Here is a 22,416-nt window from a genome sequence, read left to right as displayed (position 1 = left end):
TTTAAGACAACTCAATAAATGAGGACAAGATTTGAACAGACACTTCACAAAAGAACATGAAAAGATGTTCTACACCATTAGTTACCACAAAAATGCAAATTAAAACTATAGCCATTATACACTTATTCAAATGGCTATTAAACAACAACAATAACAACAACAGATGATACTACCGTGTTTCCCCGAAAATAAGACCTACTTACAGGTTTCCTTCTGAGTGAAATATAAGGCATCCCCCCGAAAATAAGGCCCCCCCCCAGGCTAAACATGAGAGATTTGGTCCACTGATTCTGAAAGAAATGGAGTCACAAGAAATTCACCAGAAAATTCAGGAATTGGATTGTTAGGATGATGTTCCAGAAGATGATGACATGATTGTCATTGTATAAATAAGTAAATTCTTGATACTATAGGATTCAGTTTGTCTGGTTTGTGTTGATAACTACCGTACTACCATACTGTATACAGGTAATAAATTTCCTTTATTTTCATTTAACAATAAATGTGTACCGTATTCTTCTTCGTGGAAAAATAAGACATCCCCTGAAAATAAGACCTAGCGCATCTTTGGGAGCAAAACTTAATATAAGACACTGTCTTATTTTCGGGGAAACAGGGTAGCTCTGGTCAGTGTGGCTCATTTGCTTGGACATAGTCCCATGCAACTAAAAGTTGCTGGTTTGATTCCTGGTCAGGGCACATGCCCAGGTTGCAGGCTTCTGGTAGGGTACATGCAGGAGGCAACTGATCAATGTTCGTTTGCATCAACGTTTCTCTCTCTCTCACTCGCTCTTTCTAAAAATCACTTAAAAAATCTTAAAACAACACAAAATTGACAATACTAAGTGCTATCAAGGATGTGCAAAAGTGGGACTCGCATACGTTGTTGGTGGGAATGTAAAGTGGCATACATTTGCAAACTCCCAAAATGCCACTTTGGAAAATAGCTTAGTACTTCTTTTAAATTTAAACATACAATGACTATAGAACCCAGACATTGCAAATATAGGTATTTACCCAAGAAAAATGAAACAATATGTACATACAAAATCCTGTATGGGGATGTTTTCATATCACCTAAAGCTGGAAACATCCCAAATGTCCTTAAGTTGGTGAGTGAATAAACAAATTGGTTCATCCGCACAATGGAATACTACCCAACAATAAAAAAGAACTTAGTACTAACATATGCAATAACATGGATGAGTTTTAATGAAGTAAAAAGAGCCAAAGGCAAAAAGCTACATACTATATGATTTAATTTATATGACATTCGTAAGACAATAAAACTACAGGAACAGAAATGAGATGAACAGTTGCTGGGGGTGATTCTAAGGGACACAATTTTGGGGAGATGATGGATATTTTCTATAATTTGATTGTGGTAGTTACACATCTGTAAAATTCATAATAGTACGCTAAAAATGGACACATTTTGCTGTATGTAAATTATACTTTAAAAACCAAATCTAGATTAACTATAAATGAATGAAAGTACACATTTTAAAAAACATGTGTAAAACATGAAAGTAAAGCATGTATAATACTGAAACAATGAGCTTTAAATCCAACAGGGAAGACAAAGAAATGTGTCCCTCTTTTTCAGAGCAGAGAATACCTAAATGCTGAGCCAGGATTCAGAATCCTGGGTCTTCAAATGCTTGCTCTCATCTTTTCCCTGAGTTGTGCAAAAGGCTGTCTTCTCTAGTGCCCCGCCTAATCGTTTTCTAATCGAAGCAGCTTTTATACTTAGAACATTTTCTAATCCAGGCCTTTGGCATGATAAAGAATTTAGTGCTTTTGAAGGTGATATAAGTTCTTTTAGAGTCACTTCTTCTTCCAAATGTCAAGATGTTCAGGCAAGGGAGTACACACAAAGAATGAAAAAGATGGGATTCAAGTTGCCGGAGGCAGCATGCCTTGAATAGGATGAAGGACTAGGGCTGACCAGGGGCTCACACAGACTCCCATGGCACTTTTTGCAGGCACAGGTGTGCAGGTCCTCAGATCCTGGACAGGTTCCAATATGAGCAATGACGTTCCTTCTCCCTAAGTACCCCCTACTGCTTCTGGTGGATACAGAATTCTTATTCACTTCCTGTACCAGACTGATGTGGAGAGTTGCTGTGCAGCTGTTAAACAGCTGCCACATTTCTCTCCACATATAGTCTCTAAAGCACTTTTGGATGAAAGGCGCTATATAAACATATTTTATTGTCATGTATTGGCTGCCTTTCCACTTAGTAGTAGGTTTTGTGAGGTTCTAACTATCAAATCCAGATCTGTATTCCACAGTACATCAGTGTTTAATTTCTTCTCCTTCCTACCCCCCAACTTCCCTTAAACATTAGACTCTTACCACAAGCGTCCGTAGACAGAGAGTCCCTGCAGGAGCACGGGGGTCCAAAGCAGCTACAAGATCCCACACTTTAATTTTCCTAGAGATCAAAAAGGGGACAAAAATCTTAATTAAAAGCAAAATTAAGGGAGCACAGGAAGAATAGCAAAACGTCATGGCAATAAATATGTATGGTGAATATAGTTTATATAATAAATGCAGCTCACAGGAATATATAAAAACTTTTTTGTTTTGGAGACTTGGTTCTTATATTCATTCTTGATCTTAACAGGGGAAAATATATGTAGTTAACCTAAAAACAAGAAACAGGTTAGCTTTAACCAAACTGATGAAGACAGTGAATGGCAAAGCTACACTATACTTTGGGGCTAAGAGAAGATCTTATATATTAGGCCTCTTAATAACGTAACAGATCACTTAAACCTACAAACCTGTAACTCTGAAGCATCTTTGTTTTGGTCAATTCTAAGAATGGCACAAGTCACATGAACCAGAGGACTGGGGTCTATTTAAGAGTTCTGGAATTTATATTAAGAATCCTCATATTTTGATTTAAGTAAGAAAAGTTTAGCCCTTCTAAACTTTTAATTATAGGTCATGTTTCCTCATGATAAATGACACATAAAACCCAAGAAAGGTGGATACAGATCAAAACCATGGGAATGAGAAAACGTAACCTTGGACCTAGCTGGAACATGTTATCACATCCTGAACAATTTCCCAAGGATATGAGAGTGATGGTTGACTCCAAGAACAAGTAGTAGGTCTGCTACACTTCCTGCTGCTTGAATTATCTTAACATATCAGTATAGTCAGTTCATCTACTAAGATAATGTTAAGTTAGTTTCTGATATTTAAAAAGCTGCCAATATTTGAACGGTAGCTTTGTACCCTGACAAGAAGAAATGATAAAGAGATCTACATAAGTGAATATACTTTTTATAAGAATTTACTATGTGCTTAGTATTGCTAAACATGGGATTCATCCATATGAATGGATTCTATATTCACCGAAAATCAGACTGCTAAAATAAAAACTTATTGAACTCATTGTAACTGAAATGCTAGAAGAAGCAAAGACAAGGGAACTGCACTTTTGGAAACATTCAAAGATATAAAAATTTAAGATCCGACCACATTAAGCCCCAGAGATATTGCCCTCCAATGTTTTAGTTTTATAGTAAGTCACTATTTTATATGTATATCTTGTTATACTAGATTTGTCCAATTCTTTGCTTTATAGGGAAAAATGGAAAACATATAACCAATATCAACTAACAGTCATGAGCAAAAAAGGGCAATTAATGGAAAGAAAAATGGAAAACATATAACCAATATCAACTAACAGTCATGAGCAAAAAAGGGCAATTAATGGAAAGAAAGGAGAGGTGAATACATAAATTAGTCACAAGGACTATTGTACTGGGTCCTTTCTGTGAAATCTATAATCTTTTAGACACAAGGAAAGGCTATATTTAACATCCTAAGGCAGGAGAGATTAAGATGTAGATACAAACTCACCCATCATAGGCTCCACTGACTATCCTCTTATTATCAAATCGAATACAGCGCACCAATTCCTCATGGCCTTCTAACACTCGTAAACATGCACCACATTCTATGTCCCATAATCTGGAAAAGAAAACTGAGTCAAGTGAATTCTCATATATTCATTCCTAAGCTTGGAATGTTATAATAATATACTTCAAATGTTTTTTTAAAAGTCCCTAAAATAAACATCCACGCAAAAATGTACTGCTTTCAATGTAATTTATTTCTTTTCTGCCATATAACTGAGGTAGAAAAATGGATATTTTAAGTTCAAACATAGTATATAGTTTCATTTGCTTTATATAATTTTGTAACCATACCAGTAAATGCCTGTGAAGGAAATGACCAAGCCAAGAAAAGCAATGCTTCCTGAAATCACCAATAAGAATGAGATGAAGAATGTCAGTGACATCCTGACCTCACAAAGAATGTCCACCTCTTTCCTGAGGACACTCTCTGCTTTCACCTATTACAGGATAATCTTTCTCATTTAATGGAAATGCAAAAGGAGTTCTCAAAAACTTTTATATGTTAATATACAAAAACTGTATGCTTTCAGACCAATCCATATGATTTCTAGGAACGATAATTTCATCCTCTTAGTACTTTGAAGGAATTGAGAGGATTGATAAATCATCCAAATACAATTTATATCTGCGTTGTTCATCTTTGTGATGGAAAAACACCAAAAATACTTCAATTAGTGGATTTTTTTATAATTTCAGACTGGTAACTCCATGTCCAATTATGCTATTCTAAGAAAATAAAATGCACGCTTGCTAGCAGTGAAAAAAATCTTGTTTCTTATTTTTAGACCATGGGCAGACAGAAATGGCTCTAGCTATTTATTAGCACTTTCCAACTGCAGACAGGTGAAATTTAAAGGGAAGGGCTTTCAACCTCAATCTGCTTATCTCTCTTGCCCACTTCCTCATTCAAGCAGTACCTTTTAAATAGGTCTATCTGGTGATATAACTATTACAGGAAGGAAATACATTAACAAAAAGGATTTGCTGTGCTGCCTCTCTGCTTGGGGCAAACTTTTGACCTGAAAGAAGCTACAGAAAGAAAAAACATTTTATAATAAACGTAACACAGTTGAAGATTTGTTTGAACTGTGCACAAACAATGAGTGGTAGGATGATGCTGATCCCTTCCGGACAAGACACCTGGTGCTCACCTGATAGTGTTGTCAGATGAACCACTAACCACCAGCCTGTCTCTGTACTGCAAACAGGCGATGCCACGTTTGTGTCCATTTAAGGTCCTCACAAATTCACAAGTACTAGTGTTCCATACCTGAAACAGAATATGGCATTTGGCAGGTGATTTGGTGCTCTCACTAGTAATATCTACGGCAAGTGGAGTCCTGGAGAGGCAAGGACTACTAAACCAAGTCAAGTTCTCAAGCCAAACCAAACCAATGACAAGTTTGATTCATGGTAATATAGGGCTAATTTGTAGCTCATTGCTATCACATAAGAATTTCTCAAATTGATTTACTCTATGGTGTTAGTCTGGTCTTACAGACAAATTTTCTTTTCTTTAAAAAAAAAAATATTTTATTGATTTTTTTACAGAGAGGAAGAGGGAGGAATAGAGAGTTAGAGACATCGATGAGAGAGAATCATCAATCAGCTGCCTCTTGCACACCCCCTACTGGGGATGTGCCCGCAACCAATGTACATGCCCTTGACGGGAATCGAACCCGGGACCTTTCAGTCTGCAAGCAGACACTCCGTCCACTGAGCCAAACCGGTTTCGGCCAGACGAATTTTCTTGAACCTAAATTGACTCCTGCCCTTCCTACACTCACCATTATTTATAGTACTAAAATACCTAACCAAAATTATCACACAATTTATCTCATTTATTATCTTTTTACTTAAATATTTAATTAGTCTATAGTGATGTTTTAATATGAAATAGCACTTAATCAGGTTTTCACATGAACTCCCTTACTCTTAAGTTGGACTCTTACCTTTATAGTCCTATCTCCAGATGCAGAAACAATGTACTTGTCATCAAAGTCTACAACATTGACGGCAGCTCTGTGTCCGACTAGCACCCTCCGGAGGGTAATGTCAGTTGGGGAGGCCATATCCCATACAGCAATGGAACGGTCTTTGGAGCAGGTCACCATCATGCCATTATTGAAACGCAAGTGCAGAACTGCTTCACAATGATGAATCAACGTGTTTAGCATTTCACCTGTATTTACATCCCACACCCTGGAAAAAACAACGGTAAGAAGGCTATCTGAGATTTTGATGGGGGTACTAATGCTACAATGTACTACCAATATTTGACCACTGTGCTTCCCACCTCTCTTACCCCACTTTCACACTAGTACTACACCCTAGTCTTCTTCTGTATTTTAAAAATTGAACAGAGGTAAAGAATACTGATGAATCACAGGGAATTGGTAGATAGAGGGCTGGGATAGGAGAGTAGGAAAAGCAAGAAGATAGGATGCTGCCAATGTGAAATGCTTAAAGACACACTACTTCAAATGTGGGCATGTGTAGGGAGTAGGAATGAGGTAGCAGCCACATCACCTACTAATTGGGCCCAGATCTCAAGATTATAATAAAATTTCAGAAATTCAATCTAATACCATTAAGAAGATACATTTGAAACTGGGATCTGATTAATAATAGCAGCATTAGTGTCCTATGGATAACCCTCAGGAACTAGAACTAATATAGGTCAAGAAACTTCTGTAACAGACTGAAATTTCTATAACAGATTGATTTATGGATTTGATCTTGATGTCCCTGAATCTAAGATTTTACCACACAAGTCAAGGCCCAAGATTACTTAGATCCTAAGTGTAAGGTTCCACTTCTGAGCTTTGAATGGGGGTTGGGATCAAGAAGGGCCAACATCTGTAAACATAGGCTTCACAGTAGGGAATAAGACCCTTAGATAGCTTGAGAATTTTATGTGACAAAATATAGTATTTGACTTTGATATTCTTATTTTTGTATATTTACTTTGGTTTTTATAACACAAGTTATTCCTTTTTCCAGATTAACTCCCTTTTTCAGAAAATCATTTTTTCCCTTATCCTATCAATGATGTTAGCCTCTACAACGTTTCAGCTTCCTTGAGGCATTCCACATGCACCAATAAATGTTAGATGTCGATAACTGTAAGAAGTGAGTTTGCTATGCCTTTAAGTCAAAAGACAAGAAACAAGAACAGTCTTTTCTAATCACAGAGGATAACTGAGAATGGTAAACAATTAACTTCAGAGAATCTAACAATGCAGTTAACTGCTTTCCCCCTCTATTTTTAAAAAAGTTACTTCTGATGCATTATGTTTGCTAAATCCTTTAGCTTAAGGCAAAATTTCTAACAGAGGTTTCCAACAGTGCTTCTGGTACCCAGAACTCAAGCTACACTGGACTCCAGCAGCATAATGGCTGTGTCATCAAATTACTAATGCCTCTGGAAATTGAAGGCCCCTCCCTGAGTGAAGCTTGCAATTAAAAACTGCAGGGACAGCAGGGGAGGGGCTGCAAAGAGCGAGCATTTCTCACCTGTACACATTTTAAAGGAGATAACACATTCCTGCACTACAGTTATAACCCCTGAAAGGAAGGCTTCATTTCATTCATGTCATTCCCTTGTGAGGTGGTTTTTGAAAGGAATGCAAGGTTTACCAAGTTTCTGTAATGGATGACTCCAGCAAATTAAAACAGAATGTGTAGTTTCTTATATGTATAAAAATGTAAACTTACCTTAACCATTCCTAATTCAAGTTTTTTAGTTCTAGATGAACACAACGATGGGGGGAGCTAGTTTATTCTTCTTCAGTTATGAAATGTTAGAACTGTGTTCATGCAGATACACACAGAATTACTATCTATGACAAAGACAGAGTGGATCTGATATTTCAGAGCTCAAAAAAATCGTTTGAAATTTTCTACCTGACAGTAGAATCCGATGATCCAGTTATAATCACCCTCTCGTCATACTGGAGACATAGGACAGAACCCGTGTGGCCTGTGAGAATTCTCTTGCATTCCAACGTGCTTTTATCCCAGATCTAGGAGGGCAAACAAGATCCGTTTGATCACTGTGATAATGGGGTGCTGCAGAGACTTGCTGGCTCTATTATGTGTTTGATACCCCCAAAGAATCAAAGCTCAGAGTAGTGTGGAATGCATTCTTTTCGCTAAGCACCTACATAGATGTGGCTTCAGTACTAATGCAGACTTTATCCTTTTCATTAAGGAACAGGGAGAGCCTGTAATTATGAGGGCTAAGAGTAATAGCTCATTCAGTGAACTTCAAGAAGAGAATTTAACAACCCATTTATATGCTCTTCTTGAGGGAAGCAGGTATCTGTTCTTTAAAAAACTGATTTTGGCTTTGGGACTAGAAACAACCTTCAATGCTCACTTACTTCCTGGAAATAAAACTTAGAACTTATGCTTTGGATTGTTTTATGAATGTGGTCACCCTAGCTTCTTCGGCTACTTACCCACACCTGAAGAAATCTCACCTTGATAGTGTTGTCTCGAAGGCCGCTTACTATCTTCTGATCATCATACTGCAAACAGTAAACTCCTTTGCTTGTTTCACTTCGGCAGTGAATTCTCTGTAAACTATGCCTACCACATCTCCAATTAGATTCTATTGTCTGAGAAGAAGGAATGGTAAAGAGGTAGTAATTAGGAAAAGAACAAAAGTAAACACTTATCTAACTTTCATGCAACCAATGACAAATGCTCAATGTCTAAGGCAAACTAAAAGTATGTTCTCTCGCTCTCTCGCTCTCTCTCTCTCTCTCTCTCTCTCTCTTCCGCCCCCCTTCCACTTTCTCAATGGAAAAATATCCTTGGATGAGGATTAACAAACAAACAAACAAACAAACAAATGCCACTACTTAAAATTATAAAACATTTTTTCATTTGTAAAGTAATTAAAGATTTATTTTCTAGAACTCTTTATAGAATTCATTCAAGTAAAAAATAAACCTGGTAGAAAGAGACTGCTCATGACAGAAGACAATCTATGAACCACATGAAGTAACGTGCTCAGTGGGCTTCCGCCATGGTGGTCATTTCTACCAGTGAATCTCCATGGAGGCTCAATTGAGAAGATATCTGAATATCAGGTTAAGAGTGCAACTTTAGCAGTCTCACTGATATTATATGAAGACATCATAATCTCTCTCTTTCTCTCTCATTTATCAATCCATCCATCCATCTGTCAGTAACGACTTTAAACACAAATCTTTGCCTGGCAATTTACTATATTTTACCTACTCTATTCTCTTATGAAGAAATTGATTTTTAACTCACATCAATAAACCTTAATGGGTTTGCTGTAACAATGCTGTTACTGAAGATGTTGATGATTCTCTAGTATTTGGCAAATACCCAAATATACATAGATTCTTACCTCAATGTCTTGTATGATTTTAGGATAAAGTGCTCTATAAAAAGAGTTGGGAGGAGCATTCCCATCAGGAGGTTTGTTTTTGAATAAATACTGTCCCCTAAAAAAACACAAATATTTCATAATAAAAATCATAATTTTATGCATTCACAAGGAGTCTCATATTTCTTCAAAGTGTTTTCACATTCATCATTCCATAGTTTCCATAACTAGCCTGGAGAGGAATGAAGTTAAGTCTGGATTCAGGAGTCCCACATCAAGGAGTAACTTTCTGGGTTCTAAGGAACTGCACCAATATCGATTTGCTTTTGGGAAAAACATGATTTCCAGTGTAGAACATTGAGTATCAGGCCTTCAGAAATATTATAAAGCCAATACTTAAATGAAATACATATAATCAGAATCCAACTATTGGTCTCTTAGACCTCTGGAAAGACAGATTTATTGGCCTTATCTTTTGAAAATATTACTCATGATGATATCTTTGTACTACTAGGCACATGTCCCACAGCCTTTTTTTTCACGGAGTAAGGCTGTGCTAGTCAGTGGAGCCTTGCATCATGAGCAGCAGGAATGCCTCTGTCACAAAGAACACTTTTTTTGTCTTCATTTATGGGGTTAAGGTTTGGTGGCAACTCAGGCACCCTGGCGATCAGTGTAGCTATGCTTGAAAGGAGCAATTCAGTTCATTTGCACAGAAAACAAAGGATCACAGGAGTGTTCAGAAGCAGGTATGGAAGAAGATAGAAATGCCTAAAAGCACTGTGCTGTCAAGTCTAAAGCATGAAATTGACTTTCACAGGTGTGTTCCTGGCTATGTACATACATACACACATTTTACTGCCTTTCCTTGATTCCAGTGAGCAACATTTGTTAGCATCTCCTTCCTTATGACAGCACATCTTTGGAATGCTCATATCCCAAGCTAGATCTTTGCTACCAAAAAAAATCAGTAAATGGCAATCACTTCCTGCTGGGTAAAAAATTTAATTCCTTATCCTGAAGTTAAGAACCCACCAAACACGGTGTGGAAGCTAGTAAACCCCACTATGGGTGTACTAACTGCTGTTCTCACTGGCACTGTGCCTTGCAAAGTGGAGATAGGCAGAAATGCCTCTGAGTGTAATCCTGGCACTAGAGAAATCATGTTTTCTCTGGGCCAGTCATCTACTCCTCCCTCTATAGCTCCATTACAATATAATTAATTGTTTGATGTCTCTAGGAGCGCTTCTCTCCTGCCCTCTTCCTATTATACACCTTGAAAATTAGTTGAGAGAATTTCCTATCAGAAAGGTAGCTGCTGGCTCTGACTTCTGTGTTAATACGGAAAGGGAAATCTGCAATGGAGATACTAAAAAATAGTTTTAAGAAAGGGACAAATAGGAACAAGCAATAGGATACTCCAACATAAAAAAAAAAAAGGGAGCAAACAAGATACACTGAAGTAATTCTTGCTTTAAAAAGTTAAACTCTTCTCTAAACAATCTTATTCTAGCAACACACTGCAGACAAACAATAGATTCTGAATGAAGAAATTCTAAATCTGGTTAATAATTATAATTTAATGACTTCAACTCCAACATCCTTTAATGAGGTAGGAATCACTACATTAATTTTACAGATAAAGAAATCAAACACCAGGGAGGTTAAGAAACTTGCCCAAGGTCACATAGCTAGTGAGCAGAGCTGAGGTTTGAATCTAAGTCTGACTTCAGATCCCATACTCTGAAATATTTTATTTTCTCTCAATGTCCACCATTCTTCAGAGATTTCTGTCCTCTTTTTATTTTTTTTTTAAAAAAATATATATATATTATTGATTTTTTACAGGGAGGAGGAGAGAGGGATAGAGAGCTAGAAACATCGATGAGAGAGAAACATCAACCAGCTGCCTCTTGCACACCCCCCACCAGGGATGTGCCCGCAACCAAGGTATATGCCCTTGACCGGAATTGAACCTGGGACCTTTCAGTCCGCAGGCAGACGCTCTATCCACTGAGCCAAACCGGTTTCTGCTCCTGTCCTCTTTTTAATCTCTGCAATTATACACAGGCATCCCAGGATTTCTTCATAATTAATGAAACTATTTCTATATTCTAAGGAAAGAGAAATTATATAAACCTGTGATCATTTTCTACTGCACCACAGTTACGATGGCTTGCAAAAGTATCCGAATTTCTTCATGTTAGAGGTGTTACAAAAAAGGGTGGCTAGGTATTTAAAACTGGTTTCTCAGATTATAAGTCAAAATCTTTTATGATGGAAGCTCTTTGACAACAGGGAACACTTTTATATGATATACCTAGTACCTCTGAGAGTGTGAGTACATGCTAAATGCTAAATATTAAATTCAGAATGTTTTCATAAAATGTGACCTGCTAATTAAGAAAATAGACTTTCCCCAAGTTGTCTTTTATTATACTTTTAAGAGTTAACCATTACTGAGCAGAGAGAGCACATTCAGTATTGTTTAAGAGAGAAGATGGAATTTACATAGGGTCAGACTAATTCATTTAGATATAAATTACAATAGCAAAGTAGAAGTTAAACCCAAAACTTTATTAGAAAACTATATTTACTTATTTAAATATTTTTGGTTGGACGAAATGGGCAAAACTATCAATGACAGCATTTGGGGGACTTGATTGATATAGTAGGCTTGGTAAGCTAACTTAAAAGAATAAAATGAATAACTGACCATGTACTAAAATTTTTTTGGTTTAAGTGGGGGGAAGACACTAACACAGGAAGAAAGGCAACATGTAAAAATAGAAGCAGCCACAGAAAGTCCAGGTGATACTGGAAGTGGAAAAAAAACATATAATTTCATGGGGTTACATTAAGCTAAGATGAGAAATGTGGCCAAAGACAAAGGAATATAATAGTCAGGACTCTGAAGGATAGTCAAAAGAGCAGGAGTGGGTTCCTATGGCTGAAGAGATAGGGGAAAGAGGGATAATTACAGTTGGATCCTGGATTATTTCTCAGTTATACCTTCACACACCCCTTTTAAAAAGCCCCAAAGCCAGTTTTCATTGATCTCATATTTTTTCCTGTATAACTAACATAACAGATCTTGCTGTTGAGTGTCAACTCTAAGCAAAATTGTGAAGACTGTGTTGATTTTGTTAATTTTACATGTATCTGCTCAAATCTGCCTGTATACTTCTTGTTCTCACTATCTTAAAAAAAAAAAAAAAAAAAAAAAAAGACTGTAAACTCCCAATGTCTGATAAAGGTTCACTATCCTTTATAGTCCAAATGGGACCAAAGTGTATTTTAACAGGGAACAAAACCTTTATAGCTATGGGGATGAATCTCTATAACGGAAATTTCAGGTCAGGAGTGATTTGGAGGAGAGTTTCTTTTCATTCCCTCCCCCCCTTGAGGGTCAGAGAAATAGTCCTAGCTGCCCTACAATGTTCCCATGTAAGCAACCGCCTGCTCTATTTCTAAGGATGGTCTTGGCACACTTAACAAAATAATGGACTCTGAATACCATACAACTACATACTATTTTGTTTTTTATACTATAAAGAATTTATTTCCAAAGTATGGCATAAGTTATGAGAGATAAGGTTTCTATTTTTCTATATAGTGAAATAAATGAGGATAGAAAAATATTTGGGGAAAGAGAAATAATAGTATGCTTTAATTTATGCAATTTTCACATAGCCAAACAATTGCCTGGCATTTTCTCCTCTTAACTGAATTTGAGAGAAATGTTAAAGTCTTTCTAATAGCCAGAATGACAGACTCTCTTGTAGCACTTGGTATAAAATTTACAGGGCATTTGTTTATTATATACTAATTAATTTCAAAGATAAAAGGGAGCCAACTATATTATAATGAAAATTGCTAAGAAAAGCTGATCCTCCATTTTTAATTGTTTTATATCTCTTTATGATCTAAGGTAAACAACTGATAAAATTCATTGCTCAGAATAATATCAAGCATAATATGCCTGCTGATGCATATCTATCAACTAAAATATTTAATGTCACCTTTATTTTATGGAAATATTCATAGCTGACTTTCTTATAGTGACATTCTAGTGACATCCTGTGAGAGCAAATTATATATAGAAGAATCTTCTAGAAGTTCTAGCAAAATGGTACCATTACATTAAGAAAACAACAAAACTGATAAGTCTCAGACTGCTAACTATAAAATGCCTTAAAGAATTCAAGCTTAAGCAGTAAAATCTTGAAAAAATATGTCTTATGAAAAAAATCATTATTTATACCAAATCCCATTTTTCATTTTTCTGATGGCCATAGCTCTTATTCTAGTTGGGCATAAAAAATAATTTTGATTACAAAGGCAATAAAATACCCCAGGCATGGGCTAAAGGCAAGAAATCTTCTAAAGGAGAAAATAATTATTTGTTCTGGATTGTTTTAGGGGAAAGTAGATCTGATGGCATCTACATGATTCAAAGTCATCTACTTGCCTTATAAATTGCCCCTCAGCCCTTTTTCAGAATACTGTTTCTGCCCAGAGAACAGAATGCTTTCAACAGGAAGGCTAGTCTGGTTTTTCGTTATTTTTTTGCAAAGCAGTGTTAACGTATTATTATGTCATTTATGTGTGATTGGTCAGAAAAAAAAAAAAACTGCTTAGTACATGAGCAACTAACTATTCTACATTTTTTTCTATAAGCCAGCAAAATCACTGTATTCAATGAGAAACGGTCTCACTGGTTCCTGACAACATTCCAGTGAATGAGTGGCCAGGTCCCGAAGCTCCAACAGTAAGAAAGTTAAAAGGCTCACCATCCTCTTCGTTCTGCCAGGCCTCTCCACAGAGAATCTGTCCTGACCATTCTCTCGATGAGCTTTTTCCATAACATGCCATCGGATGTTACTCGGTACCATTCCTTGCACACAAGCTCAGCAGCACATAGTGATTTGGCATCCAAGTATGACAGAATGTTCTCAGCAATGTGATCCAAACCCCGAGCTTTTGGTGGGGAAGGAGGCAAAGAAGAACATAGATGGTAAGTGATTTTTTTACAAAAGGTCTTTGAAACAAACAGCATTTATTCTGTTATGAAGGCACATCACTGTCCCTAGTGTGGTCCAGTTTCTTTTTCAAACAGAAACTTAGGTCAAATGAATGTCAATAATTTTTCCATAAGGTTACAGAAATGAACAGTATTTTCTATCTTCTTTTAGATAAGGAAGTTAAAGCTAACATCCAGCAAACCCCCCAAGACATTAAAAATAAAAAGGATTCCAGAAAACAATTCACATCTATCTGTATGGATTTCAGCACTAGGGGATGTTCTATGGATGGCATCTCAAACCCTGTGATTCAGACCCCCCCAAATCTCTATATTAGGTCCATTTCTCATTCCGTTTCTATTACTGCTGCAGTTCCAAAGCTGTTCAGTAAAAGAAATATCCTTTAAATGTACTGGGGGAGAGGCACTAAGTCAGAATGTGCTGGCTATAGAATTTTGGGCATGCAGAAAGGAGAGAAGGAAATATAGATTGGTATAGGAACATCCCAAGAGGAAAGACAAAAAGGAATGTTTAAGTTCAAGGATGAATTTAATTTCAGATGTTTAAAAAAAACCTATATTTGAGAATAGTTGCTGCTATAAAACCTAAATGACAGTACCAAAAAATGAAAACAATCCCAGACCAATAGATAACTTGGTTAGAATTTCAGAGACTATTTTGTAGGATGTACAGAGCAAAACACAGTGGAAGTAGATCTTCAGCTGAGTAAACTAGATGGGCTTCCCAATTAAAACTTTTCTACCACTCAAATCTACGAGGCCTCAGAGGAACAGATCCTATGAAATAGGATGCTCTCACTAAGAAACTTTTGGCTGCTGTTCTAATTCACAAGTGAGACAAAAACATTCAAAGTTCCTTCTTTTTACATGTTACATATCAAAAGTTTGCTAAAGACTTAAATAGTGCAGAAGGATTCCTTCAAACTTGACTCCCTTAGGCACAACTTAAACAGAACAGAATGCCATATTCCATCTTGTGCCTTTCCCCTGAATCATTTGAAGACACACTTGGATGCCATTAGCAACAATCCAAATGTATTTAAACATTATTGTAATTATAAAGATTGTATGGATATTATCACACTTTTCAGAAGATTTAGAAAACGTGTTAAGTGGATCTTATTTAGCTAGCATCACATTCATATATATATGTATATGTATTATTTTTAAACCTCATCTGAGGATATGTTCACTGATTTTAGAGACAGGAAGAGGAGAGAGGGAGGGAGAATTGGAGGGAGGAAGGGAGGGAAAGGGAGAAACATAAGTTGCCTCCCATACAGGCCCCAAACTGGTAACCTGGGTATATGTCCTGACAGGGAATCAAACCCAAACCTTTTGTGTACAGGATGACACTCCAAGCAACTGAGTCACCAAGTCAGGGCAATCACATTTCATATTTAAGCATAAGCAGATGGAATACCCATCACCTCATTCTTATTAAAGGAACGTGATTAAATATAATTAAAATATAAAAATTAGCTCTTCATGCAAAATACAGTGATGGTACAAATCCTGCTTCTTTATACAGAAACTTTCTACACCATTAGAAGTTTCCAAAATCCATTCCTGTGCTTTTAATGGCTGCCATCAAATTGCTCCTGATCTTTCACAATGTCCCTATAATAAGTCTTTGGAAGTAATTTCACCTAACACTCCAAACAAACCCATTTCATTAATGGATTATAGGCATTTTTTGAAGTAGTTTGGTTTACTAAATGTAGCCAGATGGTATAGGTTCATAAGTCAAAATGGCTGTACAGCATTAGACTGATGATTTAATATCTTATAAAGTGGTCAGCAGATACACACCAGGAATCACTATTAGGTAAAGGGATACACTGGTCTAATCAACTCCTGTTCAATTCATAGTGGTATATGCTTGAGATAGTAGCATGTCTCAGCGAAGGGGGAGAGCACAGTAATGAGGTACACATAGGTTGTTCGCAAAGAAAACTGCCTGTGGCTAAAACAAAATCCAGTGAGTGAAGAGGGGGCAGAAATATATTCTATTTAACAAAAGACACAAGTACAAATTCAGCTTTAAAATGGTTATCTCTAAGTCATAAACAGACATTTCTTTTGTTTTTAAGGGCAATTTAAAATGCAATTTTAGAAAACAAAAATTTTAAAAAGTTATAATTGGCAAAGATTAAGCAAGTGATAATAAGCATTTTTAGGGAGAGTGTAAGTTGGTATATTTTTCTTAGACGATAGTTTGGTACATGTGAGAAAAGCTTTAAAATGTTTACGTGTGTGTATATATAGGTATGTGTGTGTGTGTATATATATACATGTAATATTATTATAATAGGTATTTGATTACTGTGCACAATGAGATTATAAAGCTGTGATATTTAATGTCACAGCAAGGCTGTGGGGATAATCTTCTTTCTAAAATCCTAAAAAATGTTTTTTACTCATTCCTACAGTTTAAATATTCTGTTGATAAACTCTCTTAGAAATCCAAAGCCAAGTATATAAGTTAACATATATTGAAACTTAGATACATCTTAAACCAGATAATGTTTCAGAAAAGATGTTACTTGGACCAGTGGGTGGGTAAATATGGTGAGTAAAAGAGCATGAGATAGGGAGAAGATAGGGAAAAGAGCAGTTTCTATCTCCAAAATTTTATTTTTATTTTTTTGTATTTATACCCCAAGAAGGTATGATTAAAAATGTTTGTAAAAATGGAGAAGAAGAAAAAAAAAGACTTGAAAAAAGATGTACAGCTAAGCTCCAGTACCATTACCATTATAACATATCTTCCAGGCAAATTAACGGCTCACAAACACCCGTAGACATACCTGGCAGAGCAGTTATGAAATCCCTCTGCAGCATAGGTTTAAGGTACGAGTTTATGTGCCCATGCTGGTAATGACACATTTGGGATATAAGATGTTCCACAAATTCCACTTGATCGGATTCTGACCACTGCTCAAAATATTTGACACACAGTTCCTTTTCCTTCTCATAGCTTGCCGAGAGTTTCCGTTGTTTGGGCACAATCATACTGGAAGTGCCATTGGCAAGTTTTGTCTGTAGGAAGGGTGGATTAAAAACACACACATAACAATAAGTACTGAGAATGAGGGAATATATAAATTGTTGGTCTTGCATGCTATGTTATGTCTATAAAATAAAGCTCACTGTTACACTTAGTAATTGAATGTTTGTGAACAGTAATTACAATAGAAGACACAGAAAAACCATAGTAAGTTGGTAAACTGGGAATATTGCTGAATGAGTAGGCATCTATTTCCGAAAGTTCGTAGGAAGACATTATTTGGGGATATATGGAGATGGAAACCAAAAGCTGAAAGCATGTTGTTACTATTCCTAGCAAGCCAAAAAAGCTAATTTCCTTTTTCTTTTGCCAGGCAAAGGAATTTGGCCTAATTCTGCAGAAAATGGTTAAACAGCAAAGCTTCTTGGATAAGAATAAGTAGAAAATGTAAGAAATGGCTTTGCAGTTAGGGCAGAAGTGGCACACAGCTCTGCACTGAGGTGCTGCGGGATGGAGGCCTGGTGAAAAGAACCACGAGCAAGTTCTGTCTTCACTTCTCGTGGGGGTGTAGGCTGGGTTATCTCCTTATTTTCATTCTTCCATTGATTTGTCCTATTCTCTTTAAGGCTTATATAAAACCTTTTTTCCTATTTTAAAATACATTAATTTTTAATTTGCTTTTTCTTGTATATATCAGTTACTAGACATTTATACAATTACCGACAACTTATTTTTTAATAGTCAAATAAGAAATCCTCCATACAAAGAAAGGCCAATGACTAATTTGAGACTATGGTACTTTGGAACTAAAGCTCAAAATAACATTTATATCCTTCATTTACCCTTCCTCCCCCCAAAAAAAATCCCATCTCCACTGTCATCAAAATTAAATGCCATAAAGTCTTTTTTTATTAATTGGTTCAGTCAATAAATATTAATTAAGCATTTACAACATGCCAAACATTATCCTAGGTGCTAGGAATACAACACTGAACAAAAATAACAGTCTATCACTGAGGGAACTTATGTTCTAGTGTGTACAGCAAGTTAAAAACAACCAAATAAATGAAGAAAACTAAAGCAGGATAGAGGATAGGCAAAATTATACGATGGTCCCAAGAAGCTTGGCTACTGATGTAAACACATCTTTCAGTTTTTCAAACAAACATGTAGATACTGCTGTGATTTAATTAAGGTCCCAAATTAGTTGACCTTAAGGTTGGGAGGTGTACTCTGGTGGGTCTGATCTAATCAAATGAGCCCTGTAAAAGCAGAGTTGGTGGCGGAAGAGGAAGGACACCATCTGGCAAGGAATGAAGGCAGCCTCTAAGAGCTGACAGCCAGTAAAGAAATGGGAATCTCAACCCTACAAAGGCAAAAAACTGAATTCTGCCAACAATAATGAGAGAAGAGAATTCCCCCTAGAGCCTCTGGATGAGAACTGGCCAACCCTTGATATATTTTTTTTAATCCTCACCCAAGGATATTTTTTTCATTGATTTCCAGACTCACATATAGTCAGTTGATTTTTGAAAAAGGTACTAAGATAATTCAATTGGGAAAGGATAGTCTTTTCAACAAATGATGCTAAAACAATTGGGTATCTGCTTAGAAAAATGAACGTGCAGATAAAAATTAACTTTAAGTGGATTCTGGATTTATATGTAGAACTTCTAGAAAAAAAATATGAGGAATCTTGTTGCTGTTTGGGTAGGCATACATTTTATAGATAAATCAGTATGTGGTAAAATTTTAAACTTATAGTTTGAACCCCCCCCAAAAAAAAAAAATTCAAGTAATAAACTATGAGAAAAATATTCGCAATATATGTATTTGACAAAGGACTTGTATCTAAAATATATAAGGAACTCCCACAACTCCGTAAGAAAAAAAAATAACTCTTTTCTTTAAGACTTGGAGAGACACTTAAACAAAAAAAGATCCAGGAATGGCCAATAAGCAAATGAACACCATTAGTGACTAGAAAACGCAAATTAAAATCACAAGACCCCACTACAAACTTACTAGAAGGGCGAAAAGTAAAGAGACTGACCCTACCAAGTATTGGCAAGAATGAGGAGCAATTGGGTCTCTCATACATTGCTGGCAGTAATGTTTACTGGTACAACCACTTCTGAAAAACCGATGGACAGTTTCTTATAAAGTGAAACATACTTATTACATGAGCCAGCAATTCCACTCTTAGGTACTTATTTCCCCAAATAAAAACTTATTTCCACACAAAACACTTGCACATGAATATTCATAGCTGCTTATTAATAAGAGTCCCCACTGTCCATCAGGAGCTGAATTGATAAAGTTACAGATACACAAAATGACAAGGATAAATCTCAAAAACGTGCTGAATAAAAGAAGCCCGGCACAAAAGAGTACATACTTTGATTCTCTTTATATGAAACTCGAAGGACAACAAATCCAATTTATAATAATAAAAACAAATCAGTGGTACATGGGGCTGAATGTGGGCAGAAGAGTTTTGGGGCAATGAAAATGTTCTGTTGTTACACAGGTGTACTAGTATACAGTTGCCAAAATTCATCAAACTGTATACTTTCAATGGGTGTATTTTATTATATGTAAATTACCTTAATAAAATTGATTTTAAAGCTTCTAAGGCTAGGGTATTCTAAGGATAAATGCCACTGTAATATTAATTTGATTTGTAACGAAGATATTGTATTTGTAGAGATAACAAAGGTAAAGGCCTTTGTTATCAACCCTCTTCCTTCTATCATTCTCCCATACAGATTTTCCTACTAATGTCTGAAGTAAATGCAGCAAAATTTCAATTTGAGAGCCTTTAAAAATCCACAGGGTACAGTGAAAAAGTTCACTTATTAAAAACCCAAAAGGTTGTATATTAGAGTGTATGGGCGAGAGGGTAATGGTTATTGGTGGCAATAGAATTGATTTGGCCTTCCCAACATAAGCCCAATGACTCAACCACTACAGTTCAAATGTCTAGGAAAGCTGACAAACAACCTCAGTTTAATGGTAACACTAATTTTCTGCCACCCCTGCACATCTCCTTTTCTGCTTTTCTGTTTACAATGAACAGTTATCTCCAAAAGAAAGAAGAAAGAAGCTGTCAGGTGACAAGCACACAAAATGAAAGAAAAGTATTTATATGACTGTCCACAGCTTAGTCCTCAAAGGCTAAGGGCTAGCATTCCCCACCCACGCCTCCTCCTCCCCACCCCCGAAGACACAGTACAAAATTACCATAAATTTCTCTGACGCCGCCGTAAGGGCCAGGATAGAAAAATACACACTTGCAGACACCAACTAGTCTAACCAGCACACCTTGTACTATTAAGTGTGCTGACTTTGCCACCTGTATAGGTTGGAAGACATAGCATGAACTGGCTAAACTTGATGCTAAAATGACAGATATTTCTAATTTGCATGCAAAACCTTCTTTATTTAACCAATAAGATGGGCATGGTAAGTAGAGAAGGAAAATGTTCCAGACATAGAACACTACTTGCGATTAGGGGAGCAAGGCCTAGGTAAAGAGTAATATTTACGACTAGAGAGATGCAAATGATATTTAAGGATTCTGTGTGGCTTTAAGAAGGGCTTTGATGAAAGAATGGCATTGAAACCCACAGTAGGGGGAAGAAGATATAATGATTAATAGGATGCAACAATGTAAGAATGCAATGGGCAAGGGTTGTGCTGGGGGTAAGGCTATATGTTTCTCTCATGAAACTTTAGAGTTATCAAGCAACCAACAACCATTTATTGAGTGACTATTCTGTTCTGGGCATTTTTCTAGGTGCTAGGGAAACTGGAGAGAAGAGGCACACAAAGTTTCTTTATCTTCTCCTGGGAATGGTAGAGGCAGAATCCTATATAATAAAAGCCTAATATGCAAATTGACCAAACAGTGTAACAACTGGTCAGTAGGGGGTGGGGCCAGCAAGTGGACAATGTCAGGCCAGCCAAGGTGGGTACTAATGGGCAGAAGGAGGGGGCTGCAATCAAGGGATGGCGATGACTAGAGGCAGTGAAGGGGTAGTGGGGGGGGGGGGCAGGGCCGGCTATTTGCCAGCTGGAGCCATCCCCTGATGGGCCCACTGGTTGCCTTCTGCAGAGGGAGGCCAGACTCCGGCTTAGGCTCTCTTCCCGTGGGAAGCAGGCCTAAGCTGTCAGTCAGACATCCCCCAAGGGCTCCTGGATTGTAAAAGGGTGCAGGCTGGGCTGAACTCTCCCTCCCCCCAGTGCACAAATTTTTGTGCACCAGGCCTCTAGTGTATATAATAAATATATTAATTCCAGAAACCAGTAAGTATTGTGAAGAAAACAAAAGATGGTACATTAAATAGGGAGTGAGTAGTACAGCATACTTTAACTGAGGTGGTCATGAAATGATAACATATGAACTGAAATTTAAATGTAAGTCAGTCTTCTGAAGATCTGGGGAAAGGCCTTCCAAACAGAAGAAGAGCAAATCAAAGCTGTGTTCAGGTGAAAGAAAGAAGGCTAATACGCTGGGACAGTGAATGAGGGGGGTGGGGGGACACTGGTGAGAAATGAGGTTAGTGAGGTGGCTGGGGGCCAGATCATATAAGGCCTTCTGGGCCTCAGTAAGGAGTATGGATTTCATCCTAAGTGTAAAGGAGAACCCCTAAGGCTTTGAAGTAGTCAAATAGAACATCATCTGATTTATGCTTTAGAAATATTTACACTCGCTGCCACACAGAAAATGGTGGTGAAGGATGGGAAGGTAGGAAGAGGATAACAAAAACAAGCTGTGAGAGCAGAGGCAGGAAGACTAATCAGAAGTCTGATAAAATAATCCTGCAAGTGGTGATAGTGGCTAAAATGAGAAAATTAGAAGAAAGGTATTTTACCCTCACAACAGAGAAAGAAAGAGGGCCTGTTGAGAATATAAGTCCTGGTTATAATACCCATTTATTTCAGTATAACATTTTAATGATCCTTGAAATATTTAATCTGATACATTGAATGGGGATTGAACCAGGGTTCTTGCTCCTGTAGCCAAGACAAACAAGAGTCTTGAAGTGGAAGAAA

The 22,416-nt window shown here is 36.8% G+C and overlaps 1 protein-coding gene across 28 annotated transcripts in view; it reads right to left on the bottom strand.

Moving 5' to 3' along the window:
- The window catches only part of BTRC (beta-transducin repeat containing E3 ubiquitin protein ligase), a 150,595-nt gene that overhangs the window by 8,709 nt on the left and 119,470 nt on the right, over positions 1-22,416 (bottom strand). For 26 of the 28 annotated variants that reach the window (XM_036437881.2, XM_036437877.2, XM_045582011.1 and 23 more), the window contains 9 exons: positions 17,159-17,390; positions 14,098-14,284; positions 9,326-9,422; positions 8,424-8,561; positions 7,846-7,964; positions 5,892-6,141; positions 5,091-5,209; positions 3,881-3,991; positions 2,360-2,438 (listed from right to left, as the gene is read on the bottom strand). In XM_036437881.2, coding sequence (XP_036293774.1) covers positions 2,360-2,438; positions 3,881-3,991; positions 5,091-5,209; positions 5,892-6,141; positions 7,846-7,964; positions 8,424-8,561; positions 9,326-9,422; positions 14,098-14,284; positions 17,159-17,390 — 1,332 coding nt within the window. Of the gene's footprint in view, positions 1-2,359; positions 2,439-3,879; positions 4,005-5,090; positions 5,210-5,891; positions 6,142-7,845; positions 7,965-8,423; positions 8,562-9,325; positions 9,423-14,097; positions 14,285-17,158; positions 17,391-22,416 lie in introns of those variants that run through there. The other 2 variants (XR_006741714.1, XM_045582020.1) reach the window with 2 other exon arrangements.

The sequence above is a fragment of the Pipistrellus kuhlii genome, unplaced genomic scaffold (genome assembly GCF_014108245.1).
Source record: "Pipistrellus kuhlii isolate mPipKuh1 unplaced genomic scaffold, mPipKuh1.p scaffold_m20_p_15, whole genome shotgun sequence".
Lineage (NCBI taxonomy): Eukaryota > Metazoa > Chordata > Mammalia > Chiroptera > Vespertilionidae > Pipistrellus > Pipistrellus kuhlii.
Note: the sequence above shows the minus strand (reverse complement) of the source record. Positions and strands in the feature narration are given on the sequence as shown.